The sequence below is a fragment of the Bicyclus anynana genome, chromosome 26 (assembly GCF_947172395.1).
Source record: "Bicyclus anynana chromosome 26, ilBicAnyn1.1, whole genome shotgun sequence".
Taxonomy (NCBI): Eukaryota; Metazoa; Arthropoda; class Insecta; order Lepidoptera; family Nymphalidae; genus Bicyclus; species Bicyclus anynana.
The window spans coordinates 7,661,062-7,685,352 of record NC_069108.1 but is presented as its reverse complement, the minus strand read 5'-3'; the positions used below and the strand labels follow the sequence as shown (position 1 = coordinate 7,685,352).

At 40.9% G+C, this 24,291-nt stretch overlaps 2 protein-coding genes across 2 annotated transcripts in view; one reads left to right on the top strand and one right to left on the bottom strand.

Moving 5' to 3' along the window:
• LOC112055983 (trichohyalin) overlaps window positions 1–24,291 on the top strand; it is a 489,894-nt gene that overhangs the window by 251,952 nt on the left and 213,651 nt on the right. The window lies entirely within an intron of this gene.
• The window catches only part of LOC112045821 (spectrin beta chain, non-erythrocytic 5), a 132,761-nt gene that overhangs the window by 4,792 nt on the left and 103,678 nt on the right, over window positions 1–24,291 (bottom strand). The window contains exons 71-83 of the mRNA XM_052889811.1: window positions 23,841–23,989; window positions 21,151–21,337; window positions 19,226–19,361; window positions 18,164–18,346; window positions 17,109–17,240; window positions 15,987–16,092; window positions 14,318–14,484; window positions 12,799–13,025; window positions 11,356–11,591; window positions 10,317–10,392; window positions 9,154–9,245; window positions 7,521–7,940; window positions 1,162–1,252 (exon numbers count right to left, since the gene is read on the bottom strand). Coding sequence (XP_052745771.1) covers window positions 1,162–1,252; window positions 7,521–7,940; window positions 9,154–9,245; window positions 10,317–10,392; window positions 11,356–11,591; window positions 12,799–13,025; window positions 14,318–14,484; window positions 15,987–16,092; window positions 17,109–17,240; window positions 18,164–18,346; window positions 19,226–19,361; window positions 21,151–21,337; window positions 23,841–23,989 — 2,202 coding nt within the window. The remainder of the gene's footprint in view (window positions 1–1,161; window positions 1,253–7,520; window positions 7,941–9,153; window positions 9,246–10,316; window positions 10,393–11,355; window positions 11,592–12,798; window positions 13,026–14,317; window positions 14,485–15,986; window positions 16,093–17,108; window positions 17,241–18,163; window positions 18,347–19,225; window positions 19,362–21,150; window positions 21,338–23,840; window positions 23,990–24,291) is intronic.

Genomic DNA, 24,291 nt, shown 5'->3' with positions numbered 1-24,291 from the left:
CGCAATTTGGCGAATTCCTCACAAAATGGCAACGCTGCTAACTAATATAATAACTTGAATTATTACTTAGATTTTATTTCTTACTGCCGATTTAAATAAAAGTAAGGCTACGATCCGAATTAGAAACGACCTTCACCTATGTGTTTATTGAAGATAATTAACGAAGATAATTTCCAAAGAAAGCTATATTTATTTTTTATTATTTACAAATTAGCCCTTGATTATAATCTCATCTGATGGTAAGTGATGATGCAGTCTAAAATGGAAGCGGGCTAATTTGTTAGGAGGAGGATAAAAATCCACACCCCTTTCGGTTTCTACACGACAGCGTACCGGAACGCTAAATCGCTTGGCGGTACGTCTTTGTCGGTAGAGTGGTAACTAGCCACGGCCAAAGCCTCCCACCAACCAGACCTGGACCAATTAAGAAAACCTTAATCGGCCTAGCTGGGGATCGAACCCAGGACCTCCGTCTTGTAAATCCATCGCGCACACCACTGCGCCACGGAGGCCGTCAAATGAAATTAAAAAAAAAAGTGTCAACTCCAACGCACGAATGGAGTTTACACTTTCAGATCGACTGTTTAAATAGTGTATGTTGCCCGCATACACTATGTACGTCTCAATACACACACGCCTGAAAAGTGAAAGGTGCGCAACCGAGGAACAGCATGCGGCAGCGCACGGTGAAAGGTGCGCAGAATAGGTTGCGCACAAAAGACGTAACGCTGTCATTCGTTCCTATATTTTTTTCATACCGGGGGCTACATATGAATAATCGCTTCTTAAGGAGTAAACTTCAATACTAACGCCTGAAAAGTTAAAGGTGAAAACGGAGGAGCAGCATGCGGCAGCGCACGGTGAAAGGTGCGCAAAATAGGTTGCGCACAAAAGACGTAACGCTGTCATTCGTTCATCGAATTTTTCTGCACATACCGGGGGCTATATATGAAAAATCGATTCTTAAGGAGTAAACTCCAATACACTACACCTAAAAAGTGAAAGGTGCGCAATCAAGGAGGAGCATCGATGGTGCGCAATCGATTCGTAAACTCCAAAAATGTGCGTCCCGGGACACTCTTAAACCTGCTGCCGTATATGTGAGAGAAAGGGACAGACGGAGTGGCGCCGTAACGCGTTACGTTACGAAGCGTAATGTACCTGGAAGCTGGTCTCTGATCCACTGGTGACCCACCGCTGCCGGCGACGGAGGCGGGACGGGTGTTGCTCCCAGAACCAGTGCCGCCGTATGCTATGTAACAGAATATATAATTATTGGTATTTTTTAGTATTGGTATTTTTTAGTATTGGTATTAATAGAATATCCCATTTTCCTCTCCATTGTGCTAAAAGCTTGTGCTAGCTACGGAAATACATACAAATTAAACATATACAGTGTGTTGCAGGAATTCCTGTCCGGCCCTTAAGTGTGTACTTAGGTATCGTGTATACATTATTTTTATCCATATTTTAAAAGAAATACATTTTTTTCCCTGCACAAAATTAAAATAAAAAAATACAAAATCATAAAAATGTACATGGCAACACAAAAGTTGAGATAGGTTAATTTACGCAAATGGACGATGGCAGATGAATTAAGGGTTAGTGGAAAATCATCTCCTTGAACATACATTAAACCAGAAACTATCCCTTTTACTCTGGAACACAGTAGTAGCTCTGTCACAAATAGATCTACTACTACTAATTTAAGTCTTCATTTTGGGCGAGTGGCGCAAGCAAACTAAACACAGCATTACAGACATCGCACGTGTCGGCGGCGGCGCGGCGTTTCAAAGACAGTGGGCGCCGAAAACGATGGTACCTATTACCTACCCTTTACGATATGCAGCACGCCATTGTCAAAAGGCTTTCAATTTTGCCGACTTTTGTGCCACAGGTGTGTATGTAGGTGGTAATAATCTAGATATACGTACCATAATTGATAGTACAGTATATTGATAGTAGTGTTGTCGCTTTTTAAATTTTCCAAGTTTTGGGACAATTTATGTTTAAAATTAGAAACTTTATTATTACGATAAAAATGCTTAATTATTGAATAATATTTTTTTTAATATTTTTTCTTTTTATAATATTACTAGCGGACGCCCGCGACTTCGTCCGCGTAAATTTCGATGTCAACTTTACTACTACCCCTACCATATCCTACCCCTACCCTACCACTACCCCAACCCTACCCTACCCAACCCCTACATCTACCCTACCCCTACCCTACCCTACCCTACCCCTACCTCCACCCTACCCCTACCCCCACCCTACCCCTACCCTACCCCAAACCTACCCCTACCCTACCCCTACCCCCACCCTACTCCTACCCTACCCCTACCCTACCCCTACCCTACCCTACCCCTACCCCTACCCTACCCCTACCTTACCTACACCCTACTCCCATCCTACCCCTACCCTCCCCGTACCCTATCCCTTTCCTACCCCTATCCCACCCGTACCCCTATCTCACGCCTATCCTACCCCTACCCTACCACTTCCCTATCCTACCCGTACCCCTACCCTACCACTACCCTAAACTCGGCCCTAAACCTACCCTACCCCTACACTACCCCTACGCTTCCCTACCCGTACTCTACCCTACCCTGTAACTTCTCTATCTTACTCCTACCCTTAGCAAAATCGGTCCAGTCCTTCGAGAGTGGTGGTATGACCAAGAGGAATAGAGACTTCTATACTAATAATATAAAGAGGTAAAGTTCGTGTGGTTGTAGGAGGTAATCTCTGGATCTACTGGACCGATTTGGTAAATTGTTTTACCAATAGAAAGCTACGTTATTTGCGAGTGTCATAGGCTATGTTTGATCCCCATATTCACACGGGAACGGGAACTACGTAAATGAAAGCGCCGGGCGTCATATAGCGGAATTTCTGCGTCTTTTAGAAATTTTGTATTATCTCCGAAACTATTTAAGTAATTAACATACTGTAAAGGGCAAATCTTATCTCCATAATATCCTTGTGATTATTAAATAATTTATTTTAATAAGGATTAAAGTTTAGTTGTATAAATAATGACGTAAACCTAAGTATATAAAATTAATAATTTTTAAAACACATAAGATACTATATCTGCTAATATATAGAAGATAGATATATGGTGTCGCTGACTTTCTTGTAGAACTTTTAAAGATACATAAAGTCTCCGTACATTAATTTCAATTTTACACAATAGTTAAGGCAGCGCATGCGAATAAGTCTGTTTAAGAGGATTTTCAGTCCGACCTGTATGACAAAAACTGTGATAACTCGGCTAATATATATGATACCAATATAGCCTATAGCCTATAGCACTCCTCGATAATGTAGCATTCTACTGGTGAAAGAATTTTTAAAATCGGACCAGTAGTTCCGAAGATTACCCCATTTAAAAAATGTGACAAACTTACAAACTTACCTCTTTATAATATTAGTATAGATAATGCTTACACGCACATTTCGGATCGGACGGTAATTTTTACAACACACTGTATAAATACTACACAGTCTAAATAAATAATAATTAACAATTTATATATTATATAACAAGATAAAACTACAATTATAGCTTTAATTATTGCTTGGCAAGTTCGTTTATGACCCCGTGATATGCGGGCGACGGGGGGACGAGGGAAGGACTGTGGGTATAAAGTAGTGCGAGCGGGGCATCGCTACCCCCCTCCCGGCCCGTGCGAACCTTCGGGTTACGAACGAGCTTGCCAAGTTATAAATACAGAAACTAAAGGTGAAAGCTACAAAAAAAACTATTGAAATCCTTCCCCCAAATAAGAAATATATGTATAACTATTGTTTTTAAATATTTTTTTTACTTTTTTTTTTGTTAAAAATATTTAAAAACTGAATATAAATGTAATACACAAAACAGAAAATACAAAGCAAAGCAACACTACAACAAAAATAAAAAAAAAACCACTACAAATAAAGATACCATAAACCAAAAATACAAAATCGTAAAAATAATACAAAAAAAAAACATAAATATTATTGGTTCTAGAAACGTACAATAGTACAAACATATTTTTTTTTAAATATTTTTACGGCTCTGGGTACCAGTCATTATATCTATTTCTAGAAGCAATAACACAGAGGAAAACACTGAAAAACCACACACCATATAAAATACAAATTCGTGGAAATAAATACAAAAATATAAAGTGTAATACATCTACAAGCTATAATACAAATCTATTGTGACAAATTTAATTAAATTAAAGACATAATTTATTATTATGTACATGCAATAAACATATTGTTATTAACATAACAAAACGAAGGATGCCAACATTTTTTTTTGTCATGTCAACACTAATTTTACTGCACAACTTTTTAATTTTTTTTTTTTTTTTTAAATTCGCGTTTACGTTTACGCGATAGTCACCGTTTGAAACGTTAAAAACTGCCATTACCCACACTGTATTAATTTAAAAAAATTTGTTGGCAACCGTATAACATATTACTCATTAGAAAATTAATATTTAACTATAGAAGAGAACTATAATAGAGTGTAATAATAAATAAATTTATATAAATATACGCACATTGCACCTTATGTAGTACATAAAGAAGGTGACTATTTCCTTAGCAGCGTGTAAAATAGACAAAAGTTTCACTATAAATGACTTATATATATCGTGACTTCTATATACTAGACCGGCAATTCAAGTGGGATATATACTCAGAGGCACAATTATCCGCCCACTTTAATATACTCCCGTCATATTAAAGTGGATAACTGTGCCTCTGAGTATTTAATATAGACCGCGCAATGCGTTTATAATAAAATAAATCATGCCATAACAAGTACTTTTCTTATTATATTTTTTATATTAAAATCCCATTTTATACCCATATTTATTTGATACCCATATTGCAGTATTCAAAAAAATGTTTCTTTTTCACCCTGACCGTAGCGTTTTGCAGTCATCGTGTTGGTTTTTTTTTCACCTACACCTATTTAAGAACATGTGAACATCAAGAAGAATTAAAAGATATTTTAATTACATAAATCCATTCAGCGGTTTCGAAGATATGAGGTAGTAAATCATATTACATATAAAGAAGATTCACGCGAAAAACAAACCTTTTTTTTATATTTTTTTTTATTCTTTACAAGTTAGCCCTTGACTACAATCTCATCTGATGGTAAGTGATGATGCAATGTAAGATGGATGGCAGGCTAACTTGTTAGGAGGAGGATGAAAATCCACACCCCTTTTGGTTTCTACACGGCATCATACCGGAACGCTAAATCGCTTGGCGGTACGTCTTTGCCGGTAGGGTGGTAACTAGCCACAGCGGAAGCCTCCCACCAGCCAAAAAACCTTCTTGGCAGTCAGGTGAAAATAGAGACCACACACGATAAGTAAAAATATAAGAGGGTGAAACCGCGTGGCGTCGGTTGTTTATTATTTTAAAACGTGAACTGCGACGTCAAATGTCAAAAGACGTATTTACTTAAACCAACTTAGACCGGTCTAGTGTATATAAAAGTTTAGACATAAAACTAGATTTTGTTATAAACAAAATACAACTGAGCCTGCATAGCCATTTATTATTGTATAGACGGATGCAATTTTTATGACGTCTCGGAAATCAGCTGCGCGTGAGACGACTACGGGTGGGTAGGGGGTAAACGCGGGGTGATGTCCTACCACCGCGCCCCTACGTTACGGATGATACCTAAAATCTTAAATTGCGCAACTTAACGTACGATGTTCCGAAAAGTCATAAAGATTTCATGTTTTATTTAACTTGCGCTTTGAAACATACTACCACCACGTTCCAAACTATAATTGGTTACTACTACTACAATTATCCGAAGAATTATTATACAAGAATAAAGATCCGTATTAAAAACGACCTTCACCTATCTGTTGATGGATAAAAAGTGTTTTATAATTAATTAAAAATTGGTACGTTAAAAAATATAAAGCGAGTAGGTTGCCTCAAAACTCCTGGCCAAACTATCATTAATGATCTCAGACTAATTAACATAGAACTTGCCTCGCTAGACGTTACCCCTCTGTCAAAAGTATACGATCACGATCTTACGTATTCATACAAACTGCGTCTATAGAATCGATGTTTCATTGAGTTAAAATTTCACGAGTGTGTAATACGATTTAAAGGAGGATGGCGAAAGTGGGAGTCATACTCTGAACTGTCGTACACTCATACATTTGTATTAATTGAAACTATTATTTTATTTTACAAAACGGTAATCAAGATTACTTCTATATTTATTATTTATACTACTATACTACTATACTACTTCTATATTTATTATATTTTGACGGCCTCCGTGGCGCAGTGGTATGCGCGGTGGATTTACAAAAACGGAGGTCCTGGGTTCGATTCCCGGCTGGGCCGATTGAGGTTTTCTTAATTGGTCCAGGTCTGGCTGGTGGGAGGCTTCGGCCGTGGCTAGTTACCACCCTACCGACAAAGACGTACCGCCAAGCGATTTAGCGTTCCGGTACGATGTCGTGTAGAAACCGAAAGGGGTGTGGATAATCATCCTCCTCCTAACATGTTAGCCCGCTACCATCTTAGACTCCATCATCACTTACCATCAGGTGTGATTGTAGTCAAGGGCTAACTTGTAAAGAATAAAAAAAAAAAAAAAAAAAAACTTAGCATAGTAAAATTATTCTACTTGTTGCCTACAACCGAAACGCCTTGTCGTATTTATCAAGCAATCACGCAGTTGCATGTCAGCGGCGGTGTTTTTCACATTTATGCATAGATAGGGTACCTACTATTTTTAAGCTATATTTCTTTTCTCCCTGCTTTTCAAGACTGCTTACCATTAGCTATTTTCTTAGTTCAATCACAATAAACAATTATTAATAGGTTTCCATTATGTACGCTACTTCTATCTGCTAGTCCCTAAATACATGCAACCTCGCCATTCTCCTTTATAGTTGTGTGTAGTGTAAGGAGACAGGATATCTTTATTGGTGTTAAATTTTTTCGATGTGTGAGTTTTCCTTGTCCCCCTCAAAAAAACAGAGGCAATTTTATTGGAGAATTTGAATACGATGCATCTCCATATCGTATTATGTTAATGATAGTTAATAACTGTTGGCCAGAATTTTAGGTAACCTGCTCGCAATATATTTTTTAACGTACAAAATTTGAAATACTTTTTGTTAACCGATTTGAAAAAGGAGGAGGTTCTAATGTTGACCGGTACGGTTTTTTCATTTTTTTCCAATAAACAGGTGGGTGAAGGTCATTTCTAATACGGATTTTCTACTAAATGTTAGGAGCATTGGGCCATAGACAATTTGTCTGACAAATTATCGGCTTTCATACAAGTCTGGCTATTGTAGGGATTTAGCTCAAAACTACTTATTGAACTCATATTAAAACTTCAAGTAGTTCGGTACGAGGTCCATCGACCTCGTAACTCTTGAACACACCAGGCGTACAAGGTCAATTGACCTCGTACCGCAGCGAACGTGTCAAATACATGGCCCATTCAATCAACTGACCGAGATCGCTCGCTGTGTAGAAATGCGAAGTGCCCTCGCCTTGCCAGTTATTGTTCTGCCTCTCATAGCCCTGCCAGCCAGTGGTAGCAGAACTCCTGGCCTCCTTCTCATGGTAACTCTTCGACATCCTCTGCTGGTAACTGTTCACCAGGGCTGTCACAGATTTGTCACCCCTGTCTGATCTTTCTGAGGAGCTTCTGTCATTGTTGTTACTTCTATCTGTTATACCCCTGTCGAGTACGTTGGGGCCCCTTTCTGGTATGTTGGGGCCCCTTTCTGGTATGTTGGGGCCCCTTTCTGGTATGGTGGGGCCCCTTTCCGGTATGTTGTAGTTTCTGTCTGGTATAATGGGCGCACGTTCGGGAATAGTTGGTGGTCTATCCGGAGGTTCCATTAGAGGCAAGGGCGGTGCCCCAATTTCTGTTTCCAAGTTTTTATAAAGCTAATTAGTCAAATAACAATTGATATCGAACGAAATATTACAATAAATATATTATATCATATTTCTAAATAAATCTGTAAATAGATAAATTAATGTATAAATAAATACAACAAATTACGTAGACAGAGAAATAAATAGACCGACGGTCCAAGAAAGTTTGAAAGATAGATCTGTTTAAAGTGTAAATTACTGAATTTACATAAATGTGATCTTGACTGCAGGATATCTTAATTTTGCAGGATCAAGGAAGTATCGAAAAAAAAACGAATGATTTGAATTTTGGTAGCGGAGTGTCTGTTAATATTTAATTTCATCTTTTTTATACTAATCTGTAAATGTATGTATTTGAAAATGTAAATGAAGTTATTTAGAACTAATTGGGAACTAAGGTCAAGTTCGCAGTAGCATAAAGGCCACACTATCAAAGGCAATGATTTTAGCGTTAACAGCGTTTTCATTAAAAAAAGCAAGATAAACGTAATGTTATTAAAAAATCAAAAAATAAATAATTAACCAGTTACTTTAAACTATTATATAACGTATATAAAAGTGTATTTGTACTGGTATATCAAAATTATTGTCTTTTGACTTAAACACAACGAATAGCTTGTCTATTTACTTTTCTGTCTACGGTAAAGTATAAAACGTAACGAAAGTCATACGAACGACACAGGAAAGCTTTCTTACGTCACAAGAAGCTTGAGAGATATGCATAATAAAAAAAAAACGGGACATGTGCAAGTCGGACTCGTCCACCAAGGGTTCCGTACCTGAATCCCTTGATAGTGTCGAAACATCTGACAAAGAGGTCGTATATATTTTACGTTAACTTAGTAAGTTGATTTTTTTACAGCTACAAGGGATTATAATTACATGATGTTAATTTCAATTCAATAGCAGACAGACAGACAGACAGACAGACAGACATCTCCAACTTGTCAGTTGTGTGCATTTTAAGAAATTAAATATCACGTGTCTCAAACGGTGAAGGAAAAACATCGTGAGGAAACCTGCTTACCTGAGAATTTTCTTAATTCTCTGCGTGTGTGAAGTCTAGCAATCCGCATTGGGCCAGCGTGGTGGACTATTGGCCTAACCCCTCTCATTCTGAGAGGAGACTCGAGCTCAGCAGTGAGCCGAATATAGGTTCATAATGATGATGTACTACATATGTTGTTTTTCTCGACTTACCCTCTCTCTGTGACTTGATAAACTCTGAGTTGATGTCCCGTCCATTGGAGAACCTTGTGCGACCCCACGTATGCGAAGACTGTTCAGAGTTTCTGCAAAAGTTATATTCATCATGAGCAGAGGCGCGCACCAGGTTCTTAACCAGGGTACGCACTAGCTTAAGCTGTGGTAGCCCAGTGGATATGACCTCTGCCTTTCATTCGGAGGGAGTAGTTTCGAATCTGGGGCATAAACTGAGGCTGAATATGAAATTCGGTTTCAGTTTCGACCGTAAAAACTGTATCAATTCGTAATGTAAGATACTCAATTTAAGTATACCAGGCTATTATTAATTAAGACAATTAATAATAGTTTACATTAACAAAATTAAAACTAAATAGGTAAGTACATTGATTTTTACAAAAATACAGTAAAATAAAACATCAAGATTTGCTACCAGCACACCGCCCTATCACTGGGTAGCGAGGAATGGATTACTCGACTTGGCTAAGATGCTTTAACCTTGAAAGGGGCTGGTGGAAATCACTGAGGGACTAAGTTCCCCCGTGCCTTATTCGGTCAAGGAGGCCAAGCCTCGAGGCCCATACGGATCGGACACTCTCGGGAGTAGATGACCCCACTGCTGTAAATAGCAGCATATATCTTAAATAGAGACAAATATCTTAGCATTCCATGGATTCACCGTGCGGGTGCCGGGTCCATCGCGTGGTAGAGAAGAACTCCGAGCAGAGTCCCTGACTTGTGACTACTGGATGTAGGGTTAAGGAATTCCTTGACAATCGATCAACACTCCCCGTTCTCTGCTCGTGTTGTTCTCCCTGCCGCCAAATTTGGTAAGATCCTATTAGAGCAGCTTTGAATACTCGTTCTAATATAGAACTAGCTGCACTTCTAGAGAGGCCAAGGTCTTTAAGCAAGTTATAGAGAGATTTTGCTGGTAATCCTCTCGCACCTACTTCTACGGCGTACAGACTAACTACATAGCCATTTTTAGTTAGTTCATTTGTTAGTTCATAATATATATTCACTTTTATGCTGTGGTCCTTCGGAATGTTAGTCTCCCACGGCACAGTAAGCTCTACAAGTACTATTCGCTTAATTTGTTTGGACGTAAGTAATTAAGTTTATCGTAATACATTTACTTCGAAAATAAAAAGGCATACCTTAGGATAACATCAGTACCATCTTCTGCGACTGGCGGAGGCTGCCGTGGCGGTAGAGATGGTAAAACAGAAGATTCTAGAAGGAAACATTTGATTCAAGTCTTTTAACTATAGATACAGAGCTCCACTCTTTGTTGTCATATACACGCCAGTGGTACAAATTGTATCTTTAAATAAAATCTATGCTAATATCGATAAATTTTTTGTTTGGTTATTTCAGCAGATTTGTTGAGATACATCTGTCTTTTCGAAATATAGCTGGAATTTGATTGTTTGAATGCAGTCTCAGAAACTGTTTCGAATTGAAAAATTATTTTCGTGTTGAATAGTCCATTTGGGCATGCACCTCCAACTTTTCAATTGTGAGCATTTTAAGAAATTAAATATCACGTGTCTCCATCGATCTCCTATTAAAAGTGGATGCACAATCAGTGACCAAAAAACGTCCCCACTCAATGACTTCTTAGCACTCAATTCAGGTAGTCGCATTTGCAAATTCAACCTTAAACTCAACCCTTAAGGTTGAAGTTGCTCTGAATTTGGGTTTTTATTGAATATTGGATTATTTTAAAAGCCTCTATATATAATTTTTTTTACCAACAATTATAAAACTGTCAAAGCAAATTTGGCTAGTTTTTAAGTGAAATTGATTGTGCCTCCTTTTATTATAAGATGCGTATCTCAAACGGTGAAGGAACACACGTGAGGAAACCTGCATACAAAAGAATTTTCTTAATTCTCTGCGTGTGTGAAGTCTGCCAATCCGCATTGGTGGACGAACCTGAGAGTAGACTCGTGCTGAATAGTGAGCTGAATTTGAGCTATACTAATATTACAAAGCTGAAGAGTTTGTTTGTTTGATTGAATGCGCTAATCTCAGGAACTCCTGGTCCGATTTGAAAAATTCTTTCAGTATTAGATAGCGCATTTATCAAGGAAGGCTATGGGCCTATATTATCCCCGTATTTCTACAGGCACGGGAACCACGCAGGTGAAGCCGCGCGGCGTCAGCATGTGTTGTTAAAGACGGCGAACTCACCGATGTTCCTCTCGACGGACGTGCGTTGACTCTTGTCGGGAGACGAGCCGAGCTGACTGGACGCGGCGGACGCTCGCTCGGGGGTCGCGGACGCTCGCTCGGACGCAGCGGACGCGCGGTCCGGCGTCGCGGACGCGCGCTGACTGTTGCGGTGCTCTTGGAGGATCTCCGCCTGCGTCCGCGTGCGGCGTTGCGGCTCCGGCGACGACGCGTTCGACGATGATGATGACGCGTTCCTGGTGATGAAGACATAGGTTTATTTAAAGCAGGATTTTTTTTGAGTCATGTGTTGGTGGTCCCTCGTTAGGTGGACCGAGGACATCAAGCGGGTTGCAGGAAGCCGCTGGTTGTTGTGCTTGGAGGTCCGTGCAAGTGTCCAGTGGACGTCCATCAGCTGATAATGATGATGATGATGAAGTCATGTCTCCCTACGATAACGTAGAGGTAGGACAAAGAACACAGCGATCTGTAGAGCGTGACCCAGTCAGACATAAGTGTGCGTTTTTTTTCTGATTATAGAAGTGCTCCGGGCTCCTTAATACGATTTGAGCGGCGTCATTGCGTGTTTTAGGCGAGCGCAGAAGTCATGAACGGATGAAAGCCTGACGGACCCGAAGGCAGAAACTGAAGATATTGGTAGAACGACGACTTTTTTTTGTTACGGGGGGAGGGAGGGGGGAGAGAAATAACTTTCTGAGATACCCCGACTTACTGGGGGACAAGGTTATGTGGGGCTTACCACTATAACTCCCTCGCTGGCCAATCAGCGCATATTGGGACCTCGCTTAAACTCGCCGGTGTCTCCGTCGCACAACTCGCTAGTGCTCGTTTAAGAGTAACTTTTTTTTTATTTATATATCACGTATACCAGCTTGTGCCACTCTAAGCTACTATCTCTATAGTCGCAGATTATAAGCAATCTCTCCGGCCGCTTGCGACTCCGCATTCCCTATTAACGAATCTCTAAGGGCGTCTTTTCTGATGGGATCTCGACTTGGAGGGTCATTCAGTAGCGTGAAAGCTTGGCCACCAGTGGCCACGAACACACGTTACCTGAGCCGGCGGCGCAGGTCGGCGGTGGGCGAGTGTTACCTGAGCCGGCGGCGCAGGTCGGCGGTGGGCGAGTGTTACCTGAGCCGGCGGCGCAGGTCGGCGGTGGACGAGTGTTACCTGAGCCGGCGGCGCAGGTCGGCGGTGGGCGAGTGTTACCTGAGCCGGCGGCGCAGGTCGGCGGTGGGCGAGTGTTACCTGAGCCGGCAGCGCAGGTCGGCGGTGGGCGAGTGTTACCTGAGCCGGCGGCGCAGGTCGGCGGTGGGCGAGTGTTACCTGAGCCGGCGGCGCAGGTCGGCGGTGGGCGAGTGTTACCTGAGCCGGCGGCGCAGGTCGGCGGTGGGCGAGTGTTACCTGAGCCGGCGGCGCAGGTCGGCGGTGGGCGAGTGTTACCTGAGCCGGCGGCGCAGGTCGGCGGTGGGCGAGTCGGCGGGCGGCGGCGCGCTGTAGGGCGTGAGCTGCAGCTGCGGCGGCAGCGCGGCGTGGAAGCGCAGCTTGGCCACCCAGTCGGCCATGAGCGCGCGCGTGCCGGCCGCGAACAGGAACTCGGCGCCGTCCGCGCACGCCAGCCGGAACACGTGCGCGCGCTTCGTGTAGTCGCCCGCGGGCTCGCAGCGCGCCTGCGCACACAGACAGACACAGACAGTCAACAATGGCCTTAGACCATTTAAATAACAGGACCTGCCCGCTAACCGTTACCCCTCTGGCAAAGATCAAAAATCTATGATCTAACGCGTTTATAAAAACTGTTGCTATAGAATCGATGCTTCATTGTTGTAATCATTTTCGTCGTGTAAAGAGCTCCCTAAAATGTTTGTGTAGTTAAATGGCATAAAAAACGGCCAAAAACTTGTAATTTAGTAAAAGATGGAGTACGTTTCATTTCAAAGTATTTAAACTTAAATTTTATCAAATTTCTAATAAAAACAATTTATAAAAAGAATCGATTCTTTTGACGAAACAGCCAAACATCGATCAGTAATCGAATATTCTATGTATTTAATCTGTGGATAGGCTAAGCAATGTGTTTGTTAGTCTGTGTAAAAATTACGCGTGTGTGTATTGCGAGTCAAATTTATAGTTTTGTGTAGTATATGGACATAGAATATTTTTAATGGTGTTAAATATTTTTGTGTCAGTTTACCTCGTCCCCCTCAAAAACAGACAACAATTTTGTTCGTGAATTTGAGTGCGATGCATCTCCATTTTCTAATTCCAATGACAATGGCAACAGAGGCAAAGCACCATGCCTTTGTATGTGTGGTATACACATACGTTCAAAATCTTCGGGGTAAAACACAAACATACCATTGGAAGCTTAGGATTCTATATTTAAAACCTCGCAGCGCGCCTGCAGGAGCGACACACACAGTCAACAATGGCTATAGAGGCAAAGAACCATGCCTTTGTATGTGTGGTATACACATACGTTCAAAATCTTCGGGGTAAAACACAAACATACCATTGGAAGCTTAGGATTCTATATTTAAAACCTCGCAGCGCGCCTGCAGGAGCGACACACACAGTCAACAATGGCTATAGAGGCAAAGAACCATGCCTTTGTATGTGTGGTATACACATACGTTCAAAATCTTCGGAGTAAAACACAAACATACCATTGGAAGCTTAGGATTCTATATTTAAAACCTCGCAGCGCGCCTGCAGGAGCGAAAATACGTTCAAAATCTTTGGAATAAAACTTCATTGGATAGTACCATAATATACCATTAGAAGCTTAGGATTCTATTTTTGAAATCTCGCAGCGCGCCTGCACACGACACAAGACAGTCAACAATGGCAATAGGTTGTATATACATACGTTCAAAATCTTTGGAGTAAAACACAAATATCCCATTGGAAGCTTATACAATATACATAGTCCTATACAATAGTTGGTCTGAGGTTTACTCACATTCAGAATGGCGACCGGTGGGGCGGCGGCCTTCGAGCTGGCGAAGTCCTGCTCGTCGCGGAAGAAGCACAGCAGCTGCCCGCACAGCACGGAGTAGTACGCGCGCCACGAGCGCACCGTCGCGCGCTTGCCGCCGCACCCCGCCTCCTGCTTGCGCTCCAGGTAACCTGACGCATGGACAACCATCCTTTAGCTGATTATTTAATGAGCTGTGATAGCCCTCTGCCTCTGATTCTGGAGGGTGTGGGTTCGGATCCGGTCGAGGGCATGCATCTCCAACTTTACAGTTGTGTGCATTTTAAGAAATTAAATATCACGTGTCTCAAACGGTGAAGGAAAACATCGTGAGGAAACCTGCACACCAGAAATTTTCTTAATTCTCTGCGTGTGTGAAGTCTGCCAATCCGCATTGGGCCAGCGTGGTGGACTATTGGCCTAACCCCCTCTCATTCCAAGAGGAGACTCGAGCTCAGCAGTAAGCCGAATATGGGTTGATAACGACGACCTCAAAACTTTTATTGACCAATTTTGAAAATTATTCTTTAGTTTTTTTTTTAAAAAGAATATTTGCCATTTTTTTTATAATATGACCAATATTTCCATTCCGCTCCTACTAGTCGACAAAGACTGTGCTAGGAGTGGGTACGACAATAGACCAACGGGGTGGGGATCGAACCACCACCCCTCGGTGATGAGTCCGACCACTCTTGCTGTTGAGCTGTTGAGGCTTTGAGTTTGAAAGAGTACACTTCCAGATTGGTGCCATTTTAACATTTTTTTAAGTTTAGTAATTTTGTGTTAAAAGCAAAAAACTGAACACGTTTTTGAAATCGGTTTCATTTTTGTGTTAAAAAAAATAATTAGTCTGTGCAATAAATAGAAAAAATATTCTGCTTGTCTATAGACAAAAGTTGTTCAAACAAAACTAAACTCTATCATTATCAAAATACAGTTTTTATTCATTTGCTTGACTCGGCCTTCGGGAGGGCTGACGAAAATCTACAGAACATTTATTGGCGACGTGCCCGAGGGCAGTTAATAGATTAAACTATCAAAGAAGACCAACCACTTTCTATAATGGTATTTTTGTACCCAAATAAAGCTCTTTGGACAGCAACAAAACTTTTTAAACCTTTTTTTTATAGAATATTTTCAGTCTTTATTTGACTTTGTTAGCTAGTGGGGTTTATGAGATGTTTTGATTTGTGTATTTAAAAAATCAAAGAATACATCCATGTATTGTATGTATTCATTAAAATCTACAATTTATTAATAATGAATAAGTGACATTTGACATAGACAATAATTAACTAGACATAGACAAAGTTTACCTAAGTACCTACATGAATGAACCACGAATTAGCAAACAACAGTGCGACATTGTAAAGCCCAACGTCTTCAGTGGCTAGGACACGTAGAGAGGATGCCAAATACTAGAGGGCCTTAAGTGATGACAAAATGGAGGCCACAGGTAAAAAGATTAAAAGGAAGACCTAAAAAAAGATGGCTAGATTGTGTTAAAGAGGACTTGCAAAAAATGGAAAAATTAGCTGCGTGGGAAAGAAATGCAAGGAATAGAAATGGATGGAGAAAAGTGGTAGAGGAGGCCAAGACCCACAAAGGATTGTAGTGTCGAAGGAAGTAAGGAAGTAAGTAAGACAAAGTTTACCTTCAATTTCGACAGGTGGCAGCTCGTCCGGTCTCCGATGTCTGCGGAAGCTCTGCGTGCGGCGACGCGTCGTGAACGACGGGGTGCGTTTTGGAGTTTTCACAACCTTTAGAAAATGTCAAGTTATGTCATGTTTTATTTATCACATTTTTTGGAACAAATGAATTCAGGGGTAGGGTAGGGATAGGGCAGGGATAGGTGTAGGGTAGGGTAGGGAAAATTAACTCTTTTCTTTTTCCCATGCAAATGTTTTCTAACTAAAACGTAGTCAATAGGAGCTTTATTGTTATTGTATAAAGTTCATACTAATAATAATTAGAACACGGGGTAGGGTAGGGTAGGGGTAGGGTAGGGGTAGGGTGAAGGTAGTTGAAAGTTTACATCAAGTTCCAAGCGGACGAAGTCGCGGGCGTCCGCTAGTATTATATAAAAATTAATTGTTGTTCGTTAGTTTCGCTAAAACTCGCGAACAGCAGAACGGATTTATCTCATCTTAGTCTTAAAATGTTCGTGGTATAGGGACGGTTTAAAAGGTGAGAAAAATTAGAATAATTGCAGGGAAAACCATAAAAATAACCCATACATTTAGATCATAACGATCGTTAGACGTAGGGTAGAGGTAGGGTAGGGGTAGCAGTAGGGATATTGAAGAATTGCACATAAGTCAAAGCGGAGCTTGACCAGGTCCGCTAGTAATATATAAAATCGAACACTTAAAATTAAAGTCTTCGATTGCCAGTGATGACCTACGGATCCGAGACTTGGTCGCTAACTATGGGCCTTACTAGAAGGCTCAAACTCACTCAGTGGGCGATGGAGCGAGCTTGAACTTTCTCTGCATGATCGAATCAGAAATGAGGAGATACACACGAACCAAAGTCACTGACATAGCTCAGCGAGTCGCCAAGTTTATGGGAATGAGCGGCACATAATTCGAAAAGCCGATGTACGTTGGGATCCCAAGGTGCTGGAATGGCGACCCCATTGACTGAGGATATCAAGCGGGTTGCAGGGAGCCGCTGGATGCTGACGAGACCGTTGGGTTTGGAGGTCCAGCAATGGACGTCCATCAGCTGACAATGATGAAGATGATGAAGACTAAAGAACCGTATCAACACTCACGCTCATGCTCTCGGCGCGTTTGACATTGGTCTCGGGCTTGGGCAGTCGCTCGAACTGCGGCGCCGGCGCAAGATTCTCTTCTGACGGCGCCGTCGTCATGGTGCTGGCGCCGGTGCTGAGCTGGCGTTCCACCTGGAAGCACTTGGAGTTATGGTCTGACCTTCCAAATTCACAGATGTCCTAAAAACTTTGAATAAAAAAAAATAGAAATAAAAGAGCTTTAGACCACGCGACTGAAGTAAAACTTCTATCAAAAATAAACAACAAAACGCCATCTATGAGCCTCAGGTATAACTAAAGATTATGACGTAAAGATTTATACTTATACTTATTACAATATTTATTAAGAAAGAAGATTTATACATAGAGATTTAATTTTTCCGTTTTTAGTGACTGTAAAGTCAACAGTATGGGCAATTTCGTTCACTTATTTCTGTTATTTTAATTAATTACTAAACCGATTTTCGTAAAAATTAAATGGAACCATTCTGGAAGTATCCTGTTTTAAACAAATCAAAAAAAAACATTTTTTAATATTGGTTTATAAATGACGAAGTTTTAAGGTAACAAACATAAAAAAGAAAAACATATAGCACGTCCTCCTTTTTTAAATTCGGTTAAAACATTGATGTAAAAAATATTGTAAAGTGTAGACCACTGAAGTGAAACTTCTTTCAAAAATAAAAATACAAAGCGCCATCTCTGAGCCTCAGGCATAACTGCATCGCACAGGTTCTTGATGTGAACGAAAAGGGATTGTTTCAAAGTTATCTAATAACGCCATCTACCGGTACATGGTAAGATATCTCTTATCTTATAGTTCTACAAAACGTCCATGATGGCATGTAAATCTTTTTTAAAAAAAAAACTTTGCTTATCTTAATATATGTATAAATGCGAAAGGTTAATTATCACGAAATCTCAAAAACCGTAAATGTACAAAGCTAAAATTTGGCAGGTAGGTAGTTTATAGTTAGTAGATATCCACTAAGAACGGATTTTCCGATAGGGCCGGATTAAAGAGGTCTAAGAGCTTAGTACGAGTATATTCAAACCTGCATCCCCTGCAGTTGCTGTTGCTGCTGGTCTTGCAGCTCAGTCTCTCTTCTCCTTTCTTCTGTGATCCTCTCCATTTCTCTCCTCTTCACTTGCTGCAGTCGCTCTTGTTCTTGACGCTCTGCGTGTTTCCTGCGAGCCGCTTCCTCTTCGTCCCTCTGCTCTTGGAATGACTTCTCGATCTGGTAAAGTTACAGTTAATTAAGTAAATCTTTACTATTGTTGCAAATACTTTATTTGCGAGTGTCATACACTGTATTTTGTCCCCGTATTCCCATAGGAACGGGAACTATGCGGATGAAACCGCGGGGCATCTGCTAGTAAGTGAACTTTTTGACTTAAAGAAGATGGTCCAAAATTGTATGGAGCCCAGGATCAGTCATTGTACCCTAGCGTAAATAAAAGAAGATATATTTTTAACTATTTTTGATTATACAAATAAATCTACGAATTTACTTTTATTATTTCGAAATAATATTCATTATCTCCTAAGAAATGCAACATTATTAAGGGTAATAATGGCGGATAGATGACGTTTTCAATGCAGTAATCGATTTGACGTTTGCTGTCAATTGTCATGTCATAGTTGCTCTATGGGCGCCATCTTGATATAACTCAAAAACATGGGTTTTTATTTTATTTATTTCTTTTTATTTAGTTAGATTTATTTACTTTAATAAATGTTAATAAAATCCTTGTATTTTTTAAATTTTAATGATACGGGGTACAAGAGTGGATCTGAAATGGACCATCTCCTTTTCCTCTCTGATCCAGTTACATATATTTATTCCTATAGCCGTAGAGATTCAAAGGCCATGGAGTCGTGCGTACTATTGTTTCGTCGCGTCAGATTCCCTCGATTGGTTACAAAAGGTCTAGTTAAATTTTTGCGCAAAGAACCAAAGCGGAAATGCAGTCAGCATTCTTGTCACCATTATTTGAATAGCTATTGGGATAGGTGAGCTTGTTCTTTGTCAATAAAAAAAGGAAATAAACCATTGTCTCTGATTGAATTATCTGCTTCTGAAGGTAACGGTGAAGGTAGGGATGGTTCAACTCACGAGGGTGATCCTCCTGAGCGCCAGGAATTTGTCTCTCTGTGCGTCGATGGTCTCCTCCAGGTCGCGGTGCCGGTTGATCAGCTCCTCCGTCTGCGAGAGGCTCTCGCCGTACTTGCCGTCACGCACCAGCGGGACCCTGGGGGTTTCGAGGTCGATAAGCTCAAGGAGCATACTTAATTTAAGAAAAATACGTAGTAAAACTTTTCAGTTGTGTGCATTTTAAGAAATTAAATATCAAGTGTCTCAAACGTTAACCTCTCTTATTCTGAGAGAAGACTAGAGCTCAGCAGTGAGCCGAATATGGGTTGATATTGATGAAGTCAATTGTTATTCACTCAAGAAGCATACTTAATTTAAGAAAAATGTAGTAAAACTTTTCAGTTGTGTGCATTTTAAGAAATTAAATATCACGTGTCTCAAACGGTGAAGGAAAAACATTGTGAGGAAACCTGCATACCAGAGAATTTTCTTAATTCTCTGCGTGTGTGAAGTCTGCCAATCTGTATTGGAACAGCGCGGTATTCCCTCTCATTCTGAGAGAAGACCCAAGCTCAGCAGTGAGTCGAAAATGGGCTGATAATGATGATGACATAGTAATAAGCAAAGACAGAAGACAAAATTAACTGACGCATTGAAATATGCCTTGAAACTGAACTGGAAGTGAGCTGGACTGGTCTTAACGGGCACCAAAATAAATAAAAGTAATTATAGTTTGCCTGAAGACAAAAGTCTTCGAACAGTGCGTGTTGACCTATGGTTCCGAGACTTGGTCGCTAACTATGGGCCTCATAAGAAGGCTCAGAGTCACACAGCGGGCGATGGAACGAGCTATGTTAGGAGTATCTCTGCGTGATCGAATCAGAAATGAGGAGATCCGCAGAAGAACCAAAGTCACCGACATAGCTCAACGAGTTGCGAAGCTGAAGTGGCAATGGGCGGGGCACATAGTTCGAAGAGCCGATGGACGTTGGGGTCCCAAAGTGCTGGAAGGGCGACCCCGCACTAGTAAGCGCAGTGTTGGCCGACCCCCCACCAGGTGGACTGACGACATCAAGCGAGTCGCAGACATTCGCTGGATGCAGGTGGCTCAGTATCGTGATGTTTGGAAGTCCCTACAAAAGGCCTATGTCCTGCAGTGGACTCCATCGGCTGATATGATGATGATGATGATAGTTAATCATGATCATCTAATCTATTAATCCTCCTATTTAAAAATAAATTTCCGTCTTTTGAATACTGGGCTTTTCAATAGCACGTTGTAGAGTCAACATCTCCTGAGGATGCTCCGGTTTCGGGGTGAAATGTACGTAGAAAGTATTTTGTTGGACCTGGGTGACGTTGTCGCATGGGTTCGTCGGCTTTTCGCGGATGATAGCTAAATAAATAAATCAATATATAAATTTTCGTCTGTTTTTAATTAATGGATTAATTGTTACGAGGGCCTACGAGTTCCATCTAACAAACTATAAATATACTAAACTATCTATATGTTATTATAAACATTGTCTGTTATTTGCTGATAATAATTCTTCAATGTCATGATTAGTTTTTCGTTTATAAGATACTGATTTGACAAAACCTAAAGATTCTATCTTTAGCTTTATTATTTAAACTCAGATTAAAGTAAACTATTTACATTTTATAATTAATTTAAATATTATAATGATATTAATTTCATAATGTTAGACTAAGCCGTAAAACTGTTTAATTAAAAAGTAGTTGTAAGATACAGAAACCATTTTGAATTGTAAAACTGTTTGAGTCATAGTCGGTAATTATTTTGTCGTCTGGTAGTCAGTCGAGCGCGATCTTTGTTGGTGATAATACACTTTGTTGGAACTATACGAAGATTTTCATTGCTGAATACACATTCCTGACGTCACGCTGCCCGTCTCAGTAATATAATGGCAGTTTTTTTTAAATACCTGCTAGTGATCCATTGGTCGAGCGCGTCAGCGTCCCTCAGGAACAGCAGCGCGTCGAGGTGGTGTTCATAGATCCGTGCGCGCGCCGCCCACACGCCCGCCAGCGTGCCGTGCCGAGCCCTCAGCGTGGAGATGCGCGTCTCCACCTCCTGCGACATGAAGTGCCCTTCGCGCACCAACTTCTCGCCTGGAATAGAATGGGGCCAATGAAGTCAAGGTAAAATTCATTTTTATCCTCTCACTAGCGGACGCCCGCGACTTCGTTCGCGTGGAACTCGATGTAAATTTTCAACTACCCCTACCCTACCCCTACTACACCCCTACCCTTCCCCTACTCTACCCCTACCCTATTCCTACAATATTGGTTTGTAGTACACGCTATGTATCAGAGATGACGCTGTATGTGAAAAAAAGAATTCCCGCTTTTGTGTAGAATTTTCTTCCTGAGCCCGAGACCTTTCCAACGAATGCAAAACCGTGGAAATCGATTCGTGCGTTCTGGAGTTATAGCGTCAGGAATGAAAACCCGACTTATTTTTATATAGTAGAAGAATTAGTCCTTTAAAAAAAATCATCCCTCCCGCTGCGAGACATTTGAGTGTCCAAGCAACCGGTGGTCAGGGCTCCAGAGTGAGGAACCTCCGCACAATACGCGCCGTCTCAAGAATCACTCCCTTTTTAACCGACTTCCAAAAAGGAGGAGGTTCTACGTTTGGCTGTATGTATGTTTTTTTTTTTTTTTTTTTTTTTTTTTTTTATGTATGTCCAGCGATAATTCCGTCAATTATGGACCGATTTTGAAAATTCTTTTTTTGTTTTGTAGGGTTTACTTCCAGGGTGGTCCCATTTTTTTCATGTCAGGATCTGATGATGGCATCCTGGAGAAATTGAGGGGAACTTTCAAAAGTTGTAGAGACGGCTAGTACGTTTGTTAGTGTTTTCATAAGGTATTTTAAACCACTACAACTTTATGAAGGTTAGGAGTTGGTCTGATGATGGAGCCGAAACACAGACGATGGAACTCGTCAAGGATTTACAGCAGTCACCTTTTGTTTGGGCTTGATTAATTTGTATTGATGAGTACTTTCCACCTATATGGGTTGTGTCTGTATTAAGGGTCTGGTGATGAAGACGAGGGACAGTGAAGAGAACTCCTCGACGGTTCACAGTAGCTACCTTGTGTTTGGACTTGATAAATTTGTATTGATGAGAACTTACCACCTAGATGGATTGTGACTGTATTAAGGGTCTGATGATGAAGACGAGGGACAGTGAAGAGAACTCCTCGACGGTTCACAGTAGCTACCTTGTGTTTGGGCTTGATAAATTTGTATTGATGAGAACTTTCCACCTAGATGGATTGCGACTGTATTAAGGGTCTGGTGATAAAGACGAAGCACAGTGAAGAGAACTGCTCGACGGCTCACAGTAGCTACCTTGTGTTTGGACTTGATAATTTTGTATTGATAAGAACTTTCCACTTAGATAGGTTGTGACTGTACACACGCAGTGGGTATGCTAACACTAAAAATAAAAAAATAAAAATTTTAATAAAAAAAATTCAACCGACTTTCAACTCAAAAAATAACTTTAACTAAAAAGCAAAAAATAACATCCTACCTATGTGCTACCTTCTGATCAGTTTGAAGGCGGTGCCAAGCCAGTGTCGTGTTTTAATTAAAGCTGTTTCTGGAATAACCACAGAAATTTTGTAGTTTAAACGTATTTAATTAAAACATCACTGGCTTGGCACCGCCTTCAAACTGATCAGAAGGTAGCACATAGGTAGGATGTTATTTTTTGCTTTTTAGTTAAAGTTATTTTTTGAGTTGAAAGTCGGTTGAATTTTTTTTATTAAAATTTTTGTATCTGACTCTTGATCCAACAGTTAAGCGAAAGCTTCTTAAGGTGTTGGTCGAAGCTTTTCGCTATAAGACCATTGACTGAAACAACTATCGGAACAATAATAGTTGACTCGACATTCCACATGGCGGTAATCTCGTGAGCAAGGTCCAAGTATTTGATACTTTTTCCTTTTCTTCGGCTTTAACCAGATTATCGTCATGTGGAACAGCAATATCAACAACTATTGCACGACGCACTGACCGATCGACTAGCACTATATCTGGCCAATTAGCAACAATATAAATTATATTATATAATAATCAAATAATATTGACAACCTATATTTAGCTCACTATTTAGTACAAGTCTTCTCTCATTATAATAGGGGTTTGGCTAATAGATCACCACACTGGCCCAATGCGGATTGGCAGACTTCACACACGCATAGTTTTAAGAAAATTCTCTGGTATGCAGGTTTCCTCACGATGTTTTATCTTCACCGTTTGAGACACGTGTTATTTAGTCTCTTACCACATAACTGAAAGACTGAGGATGCATACCCAGACCGGATTCAAAGCTACGCCATCCGAATCGAAGCCAGAGGTTATATACACTGGGCTCTTAACAAAAATACACATATGTAAAATTCGTTTAGGACAAAGAGGCTTAGTTTACTAATGTCAAGTTGGACTGTTTGTAGAGACTATCCTACCATCGGTTTAGAAGGCAGGACCTAAGAAGAGCTGGTAAGAAACTCATCATTCGTCTCAAATCCTTAGCTTGCGCTGGCAAGAGACTGTTCATCCATATGCTCGCTCGGCGTCAGCGGATCAGCGCACACTCACCGTCGGCATAGAAGGTTTGGAAGCTCTCGTCCTTGGCATCCATCTCGGCGGCAACGTCCCGGTGTCGCGCCACCAGTCGCTCAGCCGCAGCAACGTCTGCGCTCAACTCGGGCGCAGTCACCCTCGCCAGGGTCTCATTGGTCCATGCCCTGGTGGAAATTAATGGTCATAATAGAGTGTGGGCATAGAGAACATGTCGGGAAGGGGAGGTGAGTGTCAATGCATTCGAAAAGGGATCCCTTAAACCTACACCCAAGGTCACAAGTCCTGAGACCTGCTCGAGGTGTTTCCTCTATCACAAAATGCGCCCCGTCACGTTATAGTTACGTTATAGCTCAACCTAAGAAACGAATACAGGAAATCAAGATACGAAGCCAGGTAGAGTGTTTATGCATTCTCGATCCCTTAAACCTACACCCAAGGTCACAAGTCCTGGGACCTGCTTGAGGTG